We start from the raw sequence: 21,236 nt of genomic DNA, 5'->3' as shown, positions 1-21,236 counted from the left end.
ATTTACCTGTGTATGTTTCTTAAGTCTTACCTCACAAAGATGGTTTAGCCATGAGAGTTTAAATGCAAAGCCAAAGAGTTCAACTCATTCCCTCCTAGTTTTAGTCTTGCTTTCAAGTTTCATTTGAAAAAAGCAGCACAAGCAAAACTTTCTAAGACAATCTGAAACAATGAGAACTGTCAAACCAGATTTACTTTCAGATTTACTTTCTTCACAAGCAGTGTTACCATTCCTGAGTTACCCACCGGCCAAAATAATGCTGTTTGGTGCTTTTCTTTTTTGGTGGGGTTATTGGTTTTGTTGTCGTAAAGAACCTTGGTTAATTATTTCATTTCTCCTAAGATTGTCTTTCTAGTTTGTCAACAATATTACTGTTGAAGTTTCAAGGATATTACCACTGTGAGAGCTGCTTGCAGTTATTCGGTATTAAGGAGATATCAAAGGATTTTCTGTTGTATCTGTGCAGTGTACAATAGAAATAAACACGATAAACACTGACAATTCTGATTACTCATCCAAATACTGTCATTAAAATAAAAAGAAATACACCACATGCATACAAAAGTGTTATTTTTATTTTACTTATTCACTTTTTTCAGACAGATCTGATGACGTTATTTGTCTCAAAAGGAATCCATCCAAAGGATGCAGTTAAAATCTGTGCAAAAGCCATACAATCATGGTATTTATACAGCTGTAAAACCAAACTTGCTGTCTGTAAACAGTCCCAATTAGTTCTTCCCCTTTTTCCTCTTCATAGCTTTCCATTCACCCTCCTGTGTAGCAAGGCTACCAAGAAGCTCTTTCACTTTTCTCTTTCTGGCTGCATCTCTGTAAAGGAAGCAATTAATAAGTTGAATATTTCAGAAAGATTATACTAGGGAAAATAAGAAAGTACATTTAGACCATACATATTCATCTGTCGAAGCCCCACAAATCTTAGACCACCAAACACTTCAACTAAGAACTTTCTGCACATTCTTCTCCAGAGAAATGAAACTGCAAAGTTGAAATTTAAAGCGATCTCTAATGAAAACGTTTGTTTCCCCCAAACTGTCTATTTTTATTTCAAGTTTAATATTGTTTATCATTACTGTCAGTCTCCCCAAAGAAACAAACACACAGAATAATAACTCTTAAACTACTGTTGAAGCAAAGGCTATGTTACCTCTCCATGATTTCTGACAGTTGCATTCTGGCCAGAAACTGGTTGTCTTTCCGGATCTCACGAACAGCTCCTTTAAATTCACGTTTATGTTTGTGAATTAACCGCCTTCTTTCCTGCTCCTTTTTGCTGCCTCCCTGCTTTCTTCCAAACTCTAAACTGAAATGAAAAGATGCGTGTGAACACAGTGAGATCAACTAGCAAAATAAGGAGCTGAACACACCAGACCAAGTGTCACCAGTCAACCGCATATCACCATCACGCAGATTATAAACAGATAAGATTCTCCAGAAAACAGATACACTCCAACACCCCACAGCAGCCTGCATTTTGTTAAACAGATTGAAAAAGCTGGAGCAGAAAAATAAAAAGGTACCTGGAGAAAGAGGGAATCTCCCAGTATATTTTACATTTTTACCAACTTTCTCTACAGATGAACTCTAAATACAAAAGGGCCCGATTGGTTATAAGGGAATAAATGTGCATGGCAGAGGAAAAGCTGTCTCCTTATATTATTAGGATAAGACAAGTTTCTGCCCTTGGAGACAATAAACAGGCCTAGATGAGTCAGCAGTCAATATAAGTCAGACTTCCTGAATCAGAACATAGTTCTACCATCTACAAAAGGAACCAGTGCTACTTAAATTTAATTTCAGAAGAGAATATAAGAATGTACATGATCATCTTACGCTTTATAACAAGACAGAAAGGAAGTTCCATGTTTTTTGTGATTGCTATTGGTGAAAGGCAGAAAACTGCTTGGGTGGGAGGAAAAAGGAATGGTGAAGTCTGGTATATTTATACGAATGCTTAATGTGATGCATTATCTGCTCTGATCCATGAGACAGAGTACAGGAACAGTCTGCCTGGTCTTTTGCACCAGTGAAAAATCCCACATCATTTCACCATTCATCTTTATTTTTATATGTTTCAGTATGGTTAGGTTGTGGTTGGACTTGATGATCTTGAAGGTCTCTTCCAACCTGAGCAATTCTATAATTCTATGATTTTTATGAACTTTTGTTCTTGAGACTCAAGTGCTTTGCAGAGTGCACAGTACTGTACTGTGCAGTAAACAGCCTCCTTTCAACTTGAAATGTAACTGATTAGACAGGCAGGAGTTGGTTCCCAATGCTGTTTATTCCTTCATAAAGTAACCTCTGCTCTGTTTCTTAGAATCCCTCCTTCCCTTTTCTTCCTCTCCCTACCACTCAAGTAGCTGGTCCTTTGCAGCTGGTGCATAAAATACAACAGAGAAACAAAGTTGCCTATCTTACATCCTGCTTTCCCAATCTTTTTAGCCTAAATCCTTAGCATCTGAATGCTTAGATGCACTTTTTCTTCTGCATTAAGCTTGCTTTACTTACACTTTCACAATCTTAGGCGTATACTGTTTCAATGGCACTGGTTTCTTCTTCTCACACACCAGCGGAGTATAGTGCTTTCCTTTGTTCTCCAGCTCTTTCAGAGCACTGCGATACCATTCCTGAAAACACATATCAAATTACAACTTCAAAAGTCTACCAGAGACACCATCATTCACTAATTATTGTAAATTAAATCAACAGCAATCTTCTCCCCATATGATGTTCTTCTGAGACAAACCATTGCTATTCATTAGGATACTGACAACATTGAAATGTGGGATGTTTTCCAGGCTGGACAATTTTTTAAGCTCTTCAGGAATTCCACTTCTGGAAACACGGGCAATCAGGAGGGTCTACAGAGAATTTCACCTAACAGATGTATAAGCAAGAGTAAAGCTAGAGCTATTTGAAAGCCAGCCTCTCAGAGCCATTTTAAGTAGAACTGCTAACTTGGCTTACTTTGATGGCAAAAACCAGGCCATTTTGCACTTAAAATCACTTATGGCAGATACCTGACCCTTGAAAAAACATCTCACAAATTATTCTACTTTTCTTTTTTTTCTTAAAGAACAGATGAAGATCACAGAATTTATTATCCAGCCAATCCTATCAATTATTTCAGACTGGAAGAACACATACCTGCATTTGTTCAGGATATTCACTCACTGGCACACACTGTGTAAGGACTGTTCTTATCGGATGCATTATTTCATAGAATGATGGTAAAAACTCATATAGAGCTGCACATCTTTTAATAAGATCAAAACACAAGGCTAGACACGACAACCTGTTAATGGAGAAAATAACGCAACAATTTCACTTGCAAATGCTGTACTGCATTGTCAAATAAAATGTATTAAACTAATTAAATCTGGGTGAATTAGCAGCGTCTATTATTAAGACTGTCTGACACAATCAGTTCCAAATCTGTCCCTGGTTGTTAATTCAGGCTAAAATTTCACTCTTTATGCACACGAATACCCAAGAAAGCCATCAGCAACAACTGCTTATGTTGGTGCACAAAGGACAAAACAGTATCATGTCTTTGCTGCTTGAATAACAGGTTTTTATGTTGGTTCTTCAGAACAGAATTATGTGTTTTTATTTTGTTTTTAAAAAACCTTCATCACAAAACACTCATCCCTGAGATGCCATGGGATGACACAGAGACAAGTGAGCAGAGCAGCTCACTACTCTTATTCTCACATACCTGATATGATTAAGTTCTGTTTTGCTCAGTTCCTTTAATCTAGTCACCACGCTCAATGGAAGGTTTTGCTTCTGCCAACTTTCCAGATCCTTCTTATCACACACCAAAAGCAGTTCTAAGTTTTTCCCCACTGGTGTGAATGGATGGACTACAGTATAGCCTAAGAAACAAGAACAGTCATCAACAAATCAGTTCTCAGTATTACTTCTCTACAGGCTTTTAATCACATATTCTTAAAAACACAAAAGGCATGATGCACGATGAGAGAGTAGGTATGTGCCCTGCGGAGAACAAGATGCACATTTAAAACTGTAATTGAGGAAAGGGCAAGGAGCAGGACTTTCCCTTGGAGTTGTGAGTAGGTTTATTGAGCAGCAAGTGGGCCAGCAGCACAGTGAGCATGGATAGGGGAAGCTCAGTTATTGTACATCACTGAGCCTCTCCAGCAGGGGACCTCAGATGCATACTGTAAAGTCCTCACCCAATACACCTAAGTACTTTTAAAACAAGAAGAGGAAACACAGAATATGTACTGGGGCGGGGCACACTGAAAAGACGTGAGAATTACTATGCTAAATTTCACAGCCAAGGTAAAAATAATTTGCAGTCCCTACACTGACTCTTTTTTTTTTTCCCCTCTTTATTCTCCAAGTTCAGCAAACCTACAATGGAACTCATTACAAAACTATTTATTATTTCCTTTACTCATGAGAGGACAGCAGCTCTAAATAAGCGTTCCATTAGTTGAGGCTATCAACAATGGCAATTCCTTCCTACTCTCTTTCCCTCCAGCTTTTCCACTAAGGGGAAAAAAAAAAGCCTAAACCAGATCAGAAAGTGTATTTCAGTCTTTTATGAAGTTGTATTCTCTATCATTTCATGTGAAAAATTAATGGATTAAGCTCATAAAATGAAAACTATTTGCTGATGTTACTCATTGTCAAAGTGGAACCTCAAGAAATTTTCTGGTGTGACAACATATAAATATCCCAGAGAACTGGATGTCAGCTTGCTTTAAAATATTCCCTGCTGACAGCAACTCCATCTCATTTATAAGCAACAGTTGCCCTAAGGACAGTTAAAAACACAGCAGATATCTGGAAACTTCAAAACATCACCACCGAGTGAAACATATTCAGAAGGAGAATGCTGTGCCTTTAGTTTATCCTTTATTGAGCTCTTCTTCCCTGCTAGCAGAAAACAACACCATGATAATTTAACTAATGCAAATACATTAGCAGAAATACAATGGAAATTAAAAAACGGTTAAAATTTAAATCATCAATTACCATTACATATTTTAAAACAGCTTACCTGATTTTACAAAAAAAAAACCAAACACCATATTTTAACAGTATCTAAAACCTATGTAGATGATAGGTTCCTACACAAAGGAGAAAACAGTTCAAGTGCAGTGTAACCCACCCACTCTGTAGCCTCTTCTCACCTCGCTCTAAGAATTCAGTGCTTTAGCTCTGATGCAACCCAGCTGTGTAACCTTGGCTCACACTTCAGAGAAAACTGCTACGCTGTGAGAAGAGCTGGGCGAGTCTAGAGGTTACAGCCACACAAGCTAATAAAGGTGGAAATACAATACTAAGCTTGTTGAGAAAGGGATCACTGGTAGCTCAAGAACTCAAAAGAAGAAAAGAATGTCAGCACAGAAAGGCATGAAAATCTTGAAGGAGCAAAAAAAGGGAACTGCAAGACAACCACTCAGTAATGCTGAAAACATACTGGAACAACAGAAGATGAACCTTCCTGGCCTGGCTGATGACTACCCAGAGAACAAAGACTTCAGGTATGTCATCAACAGTGATGAACACAGTAATAATTACCCTGTAAATTCATTAAATCCCAGACATTTTCTTTGAGTATTTGCCAATAAATAATTGAAATTTTCATTCGAGAATACCCTTCCTGCAGTCTCCTCATGCTCAAAGACACTCTGAGTGACCCAGACAGAGACACTAGCACATGAATTAGCAATGTGCTCTGACAAAGCTCGGCTAGGTGAATTTTTGCCACTAAACACTTCAACAAGAAGCTTCAGATCTGGAAAAATTTTAAAGCTAGAAATGAGTCCATGAAGAAAAAAAAAGTCACAAAAGGACAAAGACTGGAAGACTGGCAATTGAAAATCGTTAGCAGATGGATCCCATTGAAAAGGCAATTTGATTATTCTTGTTGTCTGCACAAGCTGTTAAGTTCACACAGTTATGTTACCAGCACAGACTAATCTGCTTGTGTGGATAGCTGCCTTCTGTTAAACCACAACAAATCCCCGTCACATAAACAAAAAGGAAAAATAACAATTTTGTGATGTATTTCTCTTGCTGAAACAGCTAATAGGTGACGTGGAAGGGAATTTAATGCCTGCAACATTAACTGCTTCCTTACTGTGAAGATCAGGGTACTCATTATAGTTCTAAAATTCACAGTTGCTATAGACTGCAGTCCTACAATGTGGTCTATCTAGAACAATACTGCAGAAGTACTGCACACTGTGAGCAATGTTACTTTATTTCCTTTAACAATGTTGTTTCATTCCTTCTTGCCAGCATTAGAGGATCAGTGCAGTGGAAAGCTAACCTAGCAGATGGTTTTGCATTTTTGTTTGAAACACTGGATTCATTGTGAAAGACTATTAATGAAATTTTTCAAGAAAAACACTAATATAAAAATTTATTACTCATTTATTCTAACAAACTCACCCTGGGCCTGCTTTCTGGGTAGAGATATGTGAAGTACTCCGAGCAGAAAATTGATGAGTTCTGGTACAAATCTTTTGGAGAGAGATACATATTCCAGGAGCAAAGAGTATATAAACAAACCTTTAAAAACATCCTGCAATGTTGTGATGCGACACTGTAAAAAGAAAGCACATAATTAGTAAATGTCTGTCCAACACAAGGGCAACATCCAACCAAATCAAAAGTATTCAGGAACTTGTATGCATTTTAAAATCTGTAAAATAGTACCCACCCCTAGATTTAAATGAAAAACATATTGCCTTCCCTTAGCTCTTACTGAAGAGTATTAGCAGAATTGGTTAGAAAGATGATGTTTAGCCACTAGAAGGTGCTCAATCACCACTAAGTTCTTACTGCTCATCTGCTCTGCCATGTGAACTGTGTGTAAATTATAGTCACGCTATTTGCCTCCAATGCCCTATATCCTTTTTCATGTGAAACAAAGAAATATCAGGCTCAAAGCAACTTGGATCAGCAACAGTAACAAAGCAACAAGCTCAGAACTTCCAAAGCATATATGAAAGATATTTGGATAGAAAAATAAGTACTTCTTAACTACACTGCAATACACTGTACTATGTAAAGTTTTAAGGAAAACACATATTACTGCTTCTTAAATAAAAACCATTCTTAAATTGGAACAATTGCAATATAAGAAAAAGAAATCACTAACAAATGATTTTGTACTTTATTCAGTCTGTTCTGATAGTTTCACATAGTTTGTCGTATAAGAAATTCTTGCATGAAAGCTCAAGAAATTATTAGGTCAAATTTTGAGTTGGGCTGTACTCCATGAGGGTTTTTTCTCTTCATTTTTTTTCCTGCCATTTATTATCTGTGTCCACACCAAACATAAAGCATCCTTTTCAGCGCAGTTCCCATATACACACATTAATTATAACACTTAGTTGGAGTGCTAGGAAGAAACAAGGAAGTGAAGTTGTACACTGAGATACGACATCATAGACATACCTTAGTAAGCAGCTGACTCATGTATATAAAAGCAGGAGTTACAACTGGATGCCAGAAGTCAGATGTTGGAAACAGCAGAGATGTAATTTTCAAATAGATAAGCTGATAGTGAATAAAACACAGTATGGAGGCAAAATGTATTAAGACAATTCCAAGGATCTTGATTTTACACATACCTAACTGTAATGGATGAATAGATGTCATATAGTGGTCTAAAAACACTAAGGCAAACATCATTCAGAAATTGGTATGATATTTACAACCTATTTATGAGATGACTGTTTAAGGTACCTGAGTGCTCTTAATGTAATTGAAGAAACCAGGACATACCTGACAACATCACTATCCATTGAAATTTCATCAGGAAAACTAATAATGTTCTACTACACAAACTGGAGAGGCAATTCTAAGATCTGTTCTCCTTGTAAATATATCAGAGTAGAATGTTTTTTAACTTCAGATTTACATTTAAGAAATAGAAAAAGTGATAGATGCTAGTAACTCATTATATAATTTGAAATGAAAGATTACGTTCCCCATCATCACACATTTACTAGTATTTCTGTACTAGAAAGAGCAAGAGCTTGCTTAGCAGCAGGTATTCGTTACCGTGTCTAAGCCTGGAAATGCTGCACGGCCTTTGACTTCAATTACTTCTTCCATCTCATGTGCAGCGTCTCGAAGGACGAACTTTATATTGCCACTGGCTGCTTCAGGAAACATCTGGCAAAGATTGTACAATGGCCTATTAAGAAGAAATGTAAGTCGTGATCAAGTTACACCAGTGATGTTAACTAAAAACCTGATTTTTAAGCATCTGCAGGGCAGTTTACTGAGTTCCATCCATAACAAAAACAAATTCCATGAAACAAATTATTCGTTAGAAAAATATGATCCTGCATAGACTATTATTGTAATACTTTTGGTTTACAGAAATGTACTTTTCACTGGTGTTGTAGGCCATGGAAGCACATGGCAACACACTGGGCAATCAGATGACCTCTGCTTTGGAGGTTTCTAAATCTTAATAATAAAAAATAATTAAAAACTTTAAAATACACTCCTAAGTAATCTGATATGATTAAAATACATCTTTCTAAATAACCTAAGTCTTCAGTTTACTGTACAAAGATATGCTGATCCATACCAGGCAACTCAAAATGTTCTCAGGTAATGTTAAGGAACATGTAAGGCAGTAACATGGTTATTACTTAAAAATACAAAGACACATTGGTCTCTCTTGTCACAATAAATACCCGTTATATATTTGAAGACAACAATTCAAAATTGACAATTTCCTGAAAAATGTTTCTTCAGAACTTTCATATGGCCTTACCATAACATTCCAATTCTGTTTTCACCTCATTCCTAATCAGAGTGAATTCATAGAATGGAAACTCATGAAAACAAACAAACAAACCATACAGGCAACAGCACAGTGTCACTGCAAACTATAAAGTCCTTAATCTGCTGCATGAGTAACTCCATACAGAAGTTTTCATGCACAGCCAGCATATTATTTACCTACTACCCATGAAAAGCACTTACAGATTAAAAAATTACATTGTAATGTTTTGGAAATGTACAATTAATAGCCCAGACAACACACAGAATAAATGTAAACAGATTTAAAACACTAAGTTGTTTACAGTCCTGACAGGGTGACATGTTAAATACTTCACCCTAGGTAGCTTTTCTCTTTAGATCAGAAAGGAGCAAAAGACAAGAGGATCTATTACTTACAGGATGAGTTTATCAATTGTTTTGAGCTCTGGTAAATCCAGAGTTGCTAACTCTCCAATGTATTCCAGAAGGAAGCCAAACAGTTTCTGCAAGAAACATTGTATGTTAAAAACCATCAATTTTCTTTCATCACATGTATTTTTCAAACAGCACAAAAGAACAGTGATTTAAAAAGTTAGAAAAGAAACAAGCAGTACGTAGATAGTACTGTTACAAGATCACATACATGTTATGCTGCCTCCTGAATCCCTAGGAAGACTTGAACAGAGATTCAAAGTTTATTTCAAACCTTAAAATACAAGATAAAACATGAAAACTTACTTCCAACTTTGTTTTGTTTCCCACTGCAAGACTTGGGTGATTGCATTTCTGAATCCTCTCCAGTATAATAAGCTGTTGCTCTACTGTTCTTCCAGCCAATAAAAGTTTAAATTTCTCATAGGACTCAGGAACTGTAAGGTAAAAACAAAGAATTACCAAACCTCCAACTTCAGTTATTTAATTCAAGTGACCATCTAACAGATTTCCTATTAAAAAGCGTCATCTTTCAGGAAAAAAAAAAGATAACACACAGCTTTTAAATACTAATCTTGTAGGAGTAGCCTATCAGTATGTATGTAACATTGCATACATGAGCGTAAGTCAGAAAATAAGATAGATGCTTTTCAGCAAATGAGATGCAGTTCATCTTGTATTTGCTGCCTAGGCTGAGTGTAACTACATGCACACACATGCAACACATCAGAAGTAAACTTTTGCATTCATTCAACCATAAATTTACCATAATACAATTAGCTCTATGTATAATTCACACCTAATTAGCTTTTTATGAAGGATGTTAAATAAATTAAGAAACTTGACGCTAATGGAAAATAATTTTACCCCCCAAAAAGTAGTATTTTTAGTCTTCTGCATAAGTTAACGTGCTAGATAACATCCTAATTTTTTCAGTTTTTGAGTGATTTAATGCAATCACTTTCTGGTTAAGACAAAACCTGAATGCAATTTGAAAGGCTTTGTGTAAGGTACGCTACTTCCTTTTGGTGGGAAAAAAACAAGCACTGAGGGAAGTTGTTTGAAAGGTTGCTCAATCTTGTAACAGTTAATTTTGTTAGAGAAACCTATACTAAGATAATAGCTAGTTACATTAAATACTCAATATTAACAATTGCTTTGTATACTACTTAGAACATGCTTCCTCCTAGGCACAAGTCCCAAAGGAGTCAAACTTTCACTGCCTCTATTTCAGAATCCTGTGATGTTGTATCGCAGGGATTACACCTCACAGTGCTGCCTCTCTAAGCCTGTGACAAAAACATTAGTCCAAACACGACAGAAGGAAAGCTCTCCTCATTTAAATATAGTTAATAGAATACCATTCTAACTTCCCTCATGTAAAACACTAGTGTTTTACACTGGATACACTTGTGGCCTTCAGAAACAGGTACAGATCTTCATCTTTTCACCCTTGCTATGTCTCTGTCAATTCTAAGGCTGAAAGAAGCAGAAATAAATGTTGTGGGGTGAAACAGATCCAATTTCCACTGCTCACAGCATGATCAATGCTAATCACTAAGAACAGCAGCTACTGTCTGCTCTTGGAACAGTAGGAGACAATTATGAGGCAAAACTTCATAGATGAGCAGGAATATATAAGATACTGCAGGACAGAGAGAAAGACAGGTTATAAAACCTTAAAGGCAACAGTTATAAAACCTTAAAGACAACAGTTATAAAACCTTAAAGACAACAGGGATCTCTGCATGTCTTTTGCTTACCAGCAAATGTATATGGAAGCTCTGATTTGGCAGCTTCCATTTCTGGATCCAGTTCCTCCACATTCTGTGATTCATTTTCATTTGCCTTGTGTTTCTTTTGTTCTTTATTCTCTGCAGCTTCTTCTTCACTCTCAAGGTCAGACTCAAGATCTGAATGGTTATCTGATGCAACATCCTCCTCATCTTCATTAGCAGATTCTTCCTCACCTTCTTCATCCTCATTATCTTCTTTCTCACCTTCCTCTTCTTCCTGTTCTTCATCCTCTTCTTCCTGTTCCTCATCCTCCTCTTCTTTGTCCTCCTCCTCACCTTCAATGTTCATCTTTCCATCCTGCCAGTAGAGAAGGTAAGCCAGTTAAAGCACTGACAAAGTAGCAGCAATTACCCAGAATCACCATGGAAATGTATCATTACAGGCTATTGTGACCAAGCAGTGAATGACAGCTGTGTCAGCCAAGAAGGAATTTTAAGAAGAGAGAATGTATACAGATATTTGATAATAAGTGTATTTTTAAGGAGCTGTAAGAGATAGGAAGAACAGGATCAGTATGTAAGGACCACATAATATCAGTGGGAAATTAAGGAGTATTTATGTAAAATTTCAACATCACTTATAGAAGCATTCTTGGTTAAAAAGACATTTTAACTGCTTCTAAGTATTTACATTGTCTTGTTTTTCTTAACAATTTAAATTCACATTCACAACTTGCATTCTCTGCTGAGAGAAGCACTCCCTTGCTACTTCTGTATAAGATGAGAGGATCAGTATGCACACACATGCATCACACAGTCAGGGTGGATCATTAAATCAGCTTTAAGGTTTTACTCACTCTGCCACCTTAATCAAAGCATCTTCAACAAATGGAAGGGCTAAGGCCCTCTCTGCAGTCTAGCTCAGTAAGAGCACAGAAGGCTACTACTATATTAGTAGGACTATAAAGGGAAACAACTATTCTCCTCTCCTCATGACTTTCAAAACCAGATAGAATATAGTATCCAAATACAAGAAATATATCTACCAATGGCTGCAAGTTCAAGACAAGGTCACCAAGATCACTGGGGGACACAGAACCTGTACAACAAGGAGAGGCTGTGGAACCCATGTTTTTTTTCAGCCTGGAAGCAAACAACAGCCTTCCAGTGCCTATAAAGGAAGTTACTGAGAAGGCAGCACAGCACTGTACCACAGTCCACGGTGGGAGAAAGAGATGCAACAGGTTAAAGTTTAAACAAGAGAGGTTTGGGCTGATAAGTTTTTTTTACAGTAGGAAAATCAGTGGAACGGGATGCCTAGATAGACTGCATAGCCTCTATTGGAGATTTTTCAAGATTGGACAAAGTGCCGAGCAACCTGCTGATTCCATGGCTGTCCCTGCTTTGAGCACAGATTTGGACTAAAGGTCTCCAGATCACTTCCAAACTTTTCCTATTTCCACTTCAGAGCCTTGAAAATGCAGAGATTTCCTATCTTACCTTGTAAGACAATAAACGTCTGTCATCTTTATCCAGGATAAAGCCATCAGCTAGATCATCAGCTGACACGTGGCTGGGTTTCTTTTTATTCTCTTGTTCATCTATTCCACGCATTCGACGTAGTCGATCTGCCTGTGTTTTATGAGAATTAACATACACAGATGAATCATGTATTTACACAAGAATGAAAGATCCCTCGAACACTGCACTTAAGAAAAATCAAAGGGAAAAAAAAAAGTTAACTGGAACTATTCAAGTAGTAGGTGAAAACTAAAAACTGTGACTTGACAAATCATGAGCAAAAACCAACAATACTTTGTTTTTGTTGGGCAGTACGATTTGACAGCCTAACGCAACTGCATGTGTGATAACTTATTTGGAAGGCTTTAAAGAGGGCTTCCAAATACATTATGTTCTCTTATTTTATCTGTTTGGTTTACCAGAAAATGCAGCTTCTACTGGTGTTTTATGATTCTGCCGTGTTTACCTGTTTCTTGTAAATGTAACAAGTGTGCAGAAAACACAATCTTAAGATTTCAACATTACACTGAATTTAAAAACAGACTCAATGGACAATATGTGAAACAATCATTTTCAGAAGCACTTTCAGTTTTACAGCCATCCAGATCATCCATCAAACAACACAGTAAAAATAGAAAAAACAATCCTTTTCCTTTCGCTGTAATGTGGAGGTACCACCTCCTCTCCCTACCATCTTAAATGCATCCCTAATGTCCCAAAAGGAAAAGGAGAGAAACATTTACCAAGTAATTCATTCCTTCTACAGGACTCAGAGCTCCATATAGAAGAAACAACACGAAACATTTCCCAAGAGAACCCTACTCCTACATGAAGCAAAGCTACGTATGTGCTACTGCTAGAAGATTTACAACACCACAGAAAGCATTACATGATTTGTCAGCATATTAGCTCAACTTCTTTGCAACAGAACATCCTCCCCTTACTGAACTGCATCTAAACCTTGAATAATTTAAAACATTTAAAGGTAAGTCAAAGCGATATTCTATTTTTTTTATTGAAGAAATATTCACTCATTTCACAAACCTCACTAAGTCATGTACTAAGTCCATGTTTTCTTTATTATATTAGATTCCAAAGAAAACACAAACAGATTTCCTGCATTTGCCCTCTGATGAACAGCAGTTTAGTACAGCCACTTTCAATCAAAGGTCAGGCAATGAGTATATGTGGTCACTCCCAAAAGACAGATTAGAAAACAATTTAAAACCATGGATGGTGTACCTCTAGCTTCTGGAGTCGCGCCTCCTCCTCTTTTGCCAATTCTTCTTCTGTCTTCATCCTTTCTGAAGGTTTTGCTTTCATCTCGAATCCAAGTTCTCGAACAATCATATCATATTCATCAGGCTAAAGAAATATTTATACAGTTGTTTATTATCTTAGTTTTATTATTCAGCTTTGCATCCACCCTTCTACCAGACAAAACAACTGGAAAATAAGACCTTTAAGAAATAAGGCAAAGACTGTCCAGACAAAGCTGCTTTCAATTCAGTATTAACATAAGGAATGGATTGAATGATTGAATAGAAATTTTCCCTGAACTCCCCTCTATTTAAATTACTCACAGCTGAAGAACTTACAAATATTATCTTAAATGAAAACTGCTTTACTTATTAATTGAAAAACTTTAATGTAATACTTAGTACACAGTCTGATCCCTGCACCCCCGATAACTCTCAAGTGGAGATTTACATGAAGCAAGGGAAGCTAATTTTCCTTTTCAGCAAAGCACAGAGACAGAATTTTTGTCTAGGATATCACTTTATTGATATAGTGGAATATTCAGTATATCATGAAGCACCTTAAAATAAAAAGCAGTACGCCAAAATATGACTTTTTGATTCGGTATTTTCTATTCTTTATCTAAGAACAGTTTTAACATGAGATCAGTTCATTATTTCAGCCTTCTGAAAACAGAATTCTACTGCCATGTAATAAATACCTTATAATACAAAATGTCTACAAGACAAAAAATATAGCACAAGATATTGCAATGCTTATTCTTATATTAAGAAGCATGAAAAACAACAAAGGGGAAAAGCTTTGAGGCTGTAAAAAATTTATTCATAAGCTTAGTATCTTAATTCCCTTTTTGTAGGGACAGTACTCAGGTTAAAAGGAAAGATCTGTTGTTAAATAGAAGTTGTTTCACTTAAGAAACATAGCAAAGGCATTCAAACTAAGACAACGTTATCAACAACTTTTATTCTTCAAGCAAAAGCATATCTTAGAAATAACCAGCAGTCAATAGTGTTGCTCAACATGCCACCTCTCTTGATTGCTTTGCAAAATAAAATCACTTTGCCTCATACCTCAGTCACTACAATAGTCAAAACCACAAATTATTAGAATAAAAGAAAGTAATCTAGCCAAATTTACCTTGGGTTTTTCTGTCTCTTTGTCCACTCTTTCTGACTTTGGGGGTTTGCGGGCCATAAGGGCTTGGATTTCCTTCCAGTCACTGTCAAGCTTTTCAGTAAGTTCTAAGGCACTTTCTCTCCGATTTTGCCTTTCTTGCTAGAAAAACAAAACACAAATGCAGCAGTTACACCCAACTGGATAAAACAAAACACTTACAGCATGAAAGAAAAATGATGTCTTCAGCAAATAAATTATTTCAAATACTTAACATTTTAAAGGTATAAACATTCACTGTGGTAGAAGCAATTCAGTTATATTGAATGCCATGTGGGCTGCATACAGAAAACAAAGTACATGAGTCAAGAAAATGAGAGAACTGAAGACACAAAAGAATGGTAGATGTTCACTTTATTTCCTGAAGCATCTACAAGAGCAGATGGACATTCAAGGACTTTAGACTCTTTTCTCGGACAGTTATCTACATCATTTTCTGTGCTACTGCTACTTTACTCTGCAAAGACAAATTGTGATGTCCTCTACATCATGCATTAACTTATTCTTTAGAGCTACAAACTCACCTTTTCTTGTTTAGATTTGGCTATCAACTCTTCTATGAGTTCCTTCCTGGATTTAGGTTTTTCCTCCTCTTCATCTTCCTGCTCACTTGATGCCTTTTTACGAAGAAGGCCTCCACCGCCTCCAAAGTGAGCAGCAGTCAACTCAGCTAGAAGAGAAAATAAATCACAAATTCTTTTCAAACTGATATGTAAGTGCTGAGACTGCTAGGACAGTATCTCCCTAATATTTTAGAATGGGAGCAGTTAAAACTATTTCATCAGCCATGTACTACTCCCATTCATACCTAAAAAGGATGCTGGACAACTTGCACTGACAAATATATTGCATTCAATAGGAATATTTTTTCTATATTCCAACTACTATTTAGGTGTAGAGGTACAAGAAAACCATTTAAACTTGAGATGCTGCCCAATGCACTTGAAACGTAGGTACACATTAATTCTGAAAAACCCACAGATTGAAGAAACTTGCCAATTGCGTAGCTCTAACTTAGCTTCTACTAAATCCTGACAGCTGTTCCACATATATTTAAGTAGTGATCTGGCTTCAACAGCCCACCCATTTACACATTCTTCTTCAGTGAAAGAAACAAATGATGCAAATGTACCAACAACAAAACCAACATTGAAAAAAAACACAGAGCAGTGAGATATCAGCCCATATGTCCTACCTGACAGTGCTCCTCTTTCGTCTGTGTCACTATCACTATCAACAATATCATTCAGTTTTTCAATTTCTGCCAAAGATTGGCCAAAATGAGTTAATTCTTCATCTTCATTAAGATTATAGATATTTTTCTTTCCATAATTTTGCTAAAAAGAACAACAAAAAAGCCCACAATTAAATAACAAAAATTTCTAGTTTCCAGGCAACAAATTATAATAGAGCCAGCATTTTTAATGGTGGTTGAGAATATTCTCATTCCAGTTCTTTTCTGCTTTAAGAACACTATCAGGTTAATCTTTTTATTCAAAATACACAAAGCCTTATGTGAAAAAGTATGATGCTCCATTATTCTTATGTAATGTAGAAATGAAGCAACTCAGAAAACTTAACAAAGCTTAAGTTTTATCTGTATACAATTAACAACAATCCTTCATTATTCCATTTCTGGCCTGAAGAAACTGACCTTAGCTTACATAAATTAACAACAGGCTACAATATTACACTATGTAGCTCTGGAGATTGAGTGTGATAAAACTGAACGAATGGAACTACACCAAAAATTCACATTACAGAGTGACAGCATGATACAGAGTTCCTCTAGTCAGCAAATGAAATGGCTGTTCTCCAACAGCTGTACTGGAATGTCAAATTGTACTTGCTGGTGGTTGCCTTTTTCTAATCCAATTTCCAAATCACAACAAGTCTGGAACAGCCAAAGAAAAACAATAGCTCTGCTTAGAATTGGCTTTCTTGCACATCAGAGCTCAAACACGCTCAAAGAATTTTCTTCTTCAGAAAACCAGCTGTCTTGCAACACCAGGAAGTTTTCATGGAAAATTCTGGATTCTCATAAACAGATTTTTTTACATAGAAATTCAAAACATACAAACAAAATAAGCAAAAAGCATTAGCCTGCAAAAGCCTCTATTAAGGGTAGCCCTGCCAACCCTGTTTTTCTTTTTAATTCCCATCTATACACTTTACCTGTCTTTCCAAAGTGAATCGTTTTATCATCTTTTCCTCTGGACTTATTTTAGTGTTATATTCACCAAAACGTTTATCTTTAAACACATTTGTCTTCTCTTTTTCTTTATATTCTTTCAATAACGTTTGAGTTCTCTAGAAGAAAGAAAAGGAGATCAAGTTAAAAGCATTAAGAGAATAAATGCTCTCAAAGAAAAGGCAAAAAAAGCTTTATGGTATCCTGACAATATGGAATCATGCAACCTATCATAACACAAAACTGAAAGGGTATGGAAAGCACATGCAGTGCACAACAGAGAATAATTAACTACACTGTATCTTGTCCTTGTTATGTCATACATGAAAACTAACCAATGCTTCCAAAGAATGTTGGGATTTTTAAAAGTATGCTCTAATGCAAAACATGTCAGCTAAATCTCATGGACAGGTTTGTACCCAAATGCTGTTTGTGCTGCAATGAACTCCCAAACTTGTGTGCTGAAGGAGAAGGCAGGTTTCCTACAACAGCCCCACTGAGCATCCACTACTTGCAGCCACCACCACTACTGACTGCAAAAGCCTGGTTTCATCTACTATTCTCAAAGCTCTACCTTCAGCTTACTTCTTAAATAGACTATATAATCAAATGTGCAGTTTAAATGCTGCATAAGAATGCTAATGTACCTTACTAACTTGGATATGGGAAAGCACTTCTGTTCATCAATTATTTCATGTCCTCTCTCGACTACTCCTATTCATAGGATTTTAATGTATAACCTTTCACAGTGTATTCAAAATGTCGAACTATCCATTTCCTTCTGCTACATTAGGTTTTAAAATGACTTTCTTTTCAGTGAGTACTTTTGTAGTGGAAATGATAAGTCACGACTTGAACTACTGACTGAGCACCTGGTGGGAATGCAGGGGCAACCCAGGGGAGCTCAGCTGCATGCAATGCACCTGAGTGACCAGAAGGGGTGGAGCCAGGATCCAGCCCTTCCCAGACCTCATTTAAAGGCTGGCAGTGGAAGTAAAGGCATCTCTCTGGAGATCCCTGCATAGCTGAGGTTTCCCAAAGGTAAGCAGCTGCTTTCCTTTATCACTGTGCCTATGGCTGCTGTGTTTAATGAAATCCTTGCTGCAGCCTAACATCTAGCTGCTCTGCTTTCTGTTGCATTACAACTATAAATTGTGTTTTACATGCACACATCCAGATTCAATGTACATGTAGCTATCCAGATTTGATCACAGAATCATTAAGGTTGGAAGAAACCTTTAAGATCATCTAGTCCAACTGTCAACCCACCCCCACCACTGCCCATTAACCATGTCCCTCAGTGCCACATCTCTACCGTCCTGAACTTCTTTAGGGACAGTGATTCTACCACCTCCCTGGGCAGTGTATTCCAATGCCTCACCACTCTTTCTAAGAAGAAATTCTTCCTAGTGTCCAATTTAAACCTCTTCTGGCACAGCTGAAGGTCACTATACCTCATCCATCACTAGTAGGAGAATAGGCCTTTCCCATTCACTACAACCTCTTTTCAGGTAGCTGTAGAGAAATCACGTCCATCATCAATGTCCACATCACGGCAAACTGTTACATTAAAACTTTTTAGTTTTAACAGAATCTATGGAACTTTTTACTTCTTTCCTGTTTTCTTTACAGGAATAGGTCAGGAAAAAAATATCTAGTGCTTCACTCAAGGAAAGGATAAACACTGCTGCCCTCATCCTCCCCATTTCTGATGCCCTCTTACCTTCTGGATGGCCTTGGACCGTGACACACCAGGCAGCCCCACGTCATTCTTGGTTTTCCTTCCCAAGATGTTGAACTTCTGCCTGTTGACCTTCACCTCAAAGGGGTTGCTCTTCACCATGGCTATGGTTGGCTCTGCTGAGCCTTTGGCTTTTGAAGCCGTGGAGGCCTTTTTCTTGCGCTTTGCTGCCTTTCCCATCGCTGGCTGCTCGTGTGTGTGAGGAGGGGCTCAACAACACGCTCAGCACCCAGTTGCTGGATCTAGAGAACCCAACAGAGCGGCCAAGATGGCGCCCACGGCCACACCGTCCCTCAGGCCTGAGGGCTTCCAGGTCGCGCGAGACTTGCCTCGGAAATCCCGCGAGATCCGGCGGTCGATCGGCGCGGTGTAACGGAGCACGGCGGGGCCGCACGAGCTCCGCCACGCACCGGCACTGAGACACTCTCGCGAGGCTTTCACCCAAACATCGCGAGATCCACCGCATCGGGCACAGCCGGATGGGGCCAAATGAGGTAACGCACTACATATCCCGGCGTGCACAGCGCGGCGCGCGCCTGGGAGAGGGCGCGATCTGCCGCGCGATGCCCGCTGGGAGTTGTAGTTCCAAAGGGAGCGGGGGCGGGGACAGCGGCGGGGCGGTGCTGGTTGAGGCGGGCTCTCGAGCGATGTTGGGGGCGGGCGGGCGCTGCGTGCTCGTTGCCTCCGCCCTCAGGGAGGGGGGAGCCCGGTGCCGGAGCGAGCAGCGGGTGATGGGGAAGAGGCGAGAGCGGCGCTGAGGTCCCGAGGGGCCGGATGAGCGGCGGTTTGGCGTCGCGGAGGTGGCGGGGCTGGAGGAGGGGGCGAAGGAGGCAGCAGGGCCGGCCTCCATTGCGGCTGCCCTGAGGGGAAGGAGCCCCCGACCATGGAAATCGAGAACATCGTGGCCAACACGGTGCTGCTGAAAGCTCGGGAGGGTGAGTGAGAGTGGGGAGGGGAGGAGGAGGGTGAGGAGAGGGCGAGGCGGGACGTCCGGGGAGAGGAAGAGGGGCTGAGTTGAGGGGAAGAGGGGCCGGAGGGGAGAGGAAGTGATGGAGGAGGAGACGGGGAGGGGGGGGAAAGGGAAAGGGGGGGTGGGAGAGGATGAGGGCGGCGGGGACCCCCGTGGGGTGGGGCGGGGGTCGGCATCGAGCCGAGCTGCCCTCGGGCACCTGCACCGGGCTGAGGGCCTGGAACCAACCCGACCCTGGAACCAACCCGACCCTGAAACAAGCCCTTCCCTGGAGCAAACCCTTCCCTGAAACAAACCCTTTCCTCTTCCCTTCGGGCTCCGGCTTCAGAGCACGGTTTCGCCGGATGTGTTCGCACCGTTGGTCTGTAGCTCTCGGTTTTACTTGTGGATGTGTATGTGCGTAAAAGTGGGCTGGGGTTTATCCTGGAAGAGCCTCGTAGTTGTATCTTGTAGAAGTTGTTCTCTGCGGTGAATGCTGCCTGTGTTTTGCATTAATGGAACGTTAGGTGTGTTGTTTTCCGTTGGATTAATGCTGACAGGCGCTTCCCCACAGCACCCTGGCTTGAAGGCTTCTCTCTCTGCTTCTAGTAGATACAAGACTTCATTTAGCGCTTGGTTGTAGGAAAGAAAAAGCCCTCAAGTATGATTGTGCCTCAGCTTTTTCACATTAACTGTCCATTAAAGGGTCACTCAAAGCCTTTCCAGGTTACCTCTGTGCTCAGTGTGGAGTCTGTTTTCCAGCTATGAAATGTGCATATTCTTTTTGGATCGGATCCTACTTTTCTTAATTGCCTTGCAAAGTCCCATTAGTTCAGTTGAGCTGTTTAAAAGTGAGTAAGAACAACAGTATCTTCCCCCCCGTATGTTTTGCAAGTTCCTCCAGCTCTAAATGGGTTTGGCACTTACGCCATGTGTGTGTATCCAGTTAAATTTGCCTTAAGCAGCAGGAGAGGAAAATCAACTTTTTGGCTTTGAAGTGTGGTTTAAAAACCAGAACAGCCATCGCAGTTTTTTTGGGCTATTTCCCAACCTTTGCTGAAAAGACCACCTCAGATTCGAGGGCATGTTTTGGCTGGTTCCACCGACAGTACATGTCTGTGGTGGTGCTGCCTGGCTTTGGAGTTTGCATTGAAGGGGATCTGAGAAATGAAGGGAAAGTGGAATCTGGCTCGAAGCTTTACTGTGCCCAAAGCCTCACCACAAAGAGCGGAGTGGTAATCTGGGACAGCTTTTAAGTGGCTGCTTAATGTCAGGTTGCCACTTTAGTTAAGGTTTCACTATGTTTAAAGTAAATTACAGTGGTAGAACTGACCAAACAAGATATTTCAATGAAGTAAATGAAACTCTGACAGCAGCTGATGCGAGGATCGGTTCTACCTGACGTGAAACTTATAAAAGTAATGGCAGCAAACTGTTACT

General features: G+C 39.0%; 2 protein-coding genes across 4 annotated transcripts in view; one reads left to right on the top strand and one right to left on the bottom strand.

Annotated features, from left to right (window-relative positions):
* Positions 1-553: 553 nt before the first annotated feature.
* On the bottom strand, positions 554-19,290 carry NOP14 (NOP14 nucleolar protein). The gene is made up of 18 exons (XM_015862890.1): positions 18,830-19,290; positions 17,091-17,225; positions 16,111-16,252; positions 15,440-15,585; positions 14,880-15,017; positions 13,725-13,847; positions 12,462-12,593; positions 10,989-11,319; positions 9,532-9,662; positions 9,211-9,296; positions 8,077-8,212; positions 7,468-7,569; positions 6,457-6,610; positions 3,743-3,902; positions 3,172-3,319; positions 2,533-2,651; positions 1,169-1,324; positions 554-831 (listed from the first exon to the last, which is right to left on the bottom strand). The coding sequence occupies exons 1-18, from the start codon at positions 19,025-19,027 to the stop codon at positions 732-734; spliced, it is 2,637 nt and encodes an 878-aa protein (XP_015718376.1). The 5' UTR covers positions 19,028-19,290; the 3' UTR covers positions 554-731.
* Positions 19,291-19,501: 211 nt separating this feature from the next.
* Positions 19,502-21,236, top strand: part of GRK4 (G protein-coupled receptor kinase 4) — a 32,174-nt gene continuing 30,439 nt past the window's right edge. The window contains exon 1 of one of the 3 annotated variants that reach the window (XM_032444081.1): positions 19,502-19,782. In XM_032444081.1, the coding sequence (XP_032299972.1) occupies positions 19,731-19,782 (52 nt within the window). In that variant the 5' untranslated portion in view covers positions 19,502-19,730. The remainder of the gene's footprint in view (positions 19,783-21,236) is intronic. The other 2 variants (XR_004306919.1, XM_015862831.2) reach the window with 2 other exon arrangements.

This window comes from Coturnix japonica, chromosome 4 (assembly GCF_001577835.2).
Source record: "Coturnix japonica isolate 7356 chromosome 4, Coturnix japonica 2.1, whole genome shotgun sequence".
NCBI lineage: Eukaryota > Metazoa > Chordata > Aves > Galliformes > Phasianidae > Coturnix > Coturnix japonica.
This window is presented reverse-complemented; position numbering and strand designations above follow the sequence as displayed.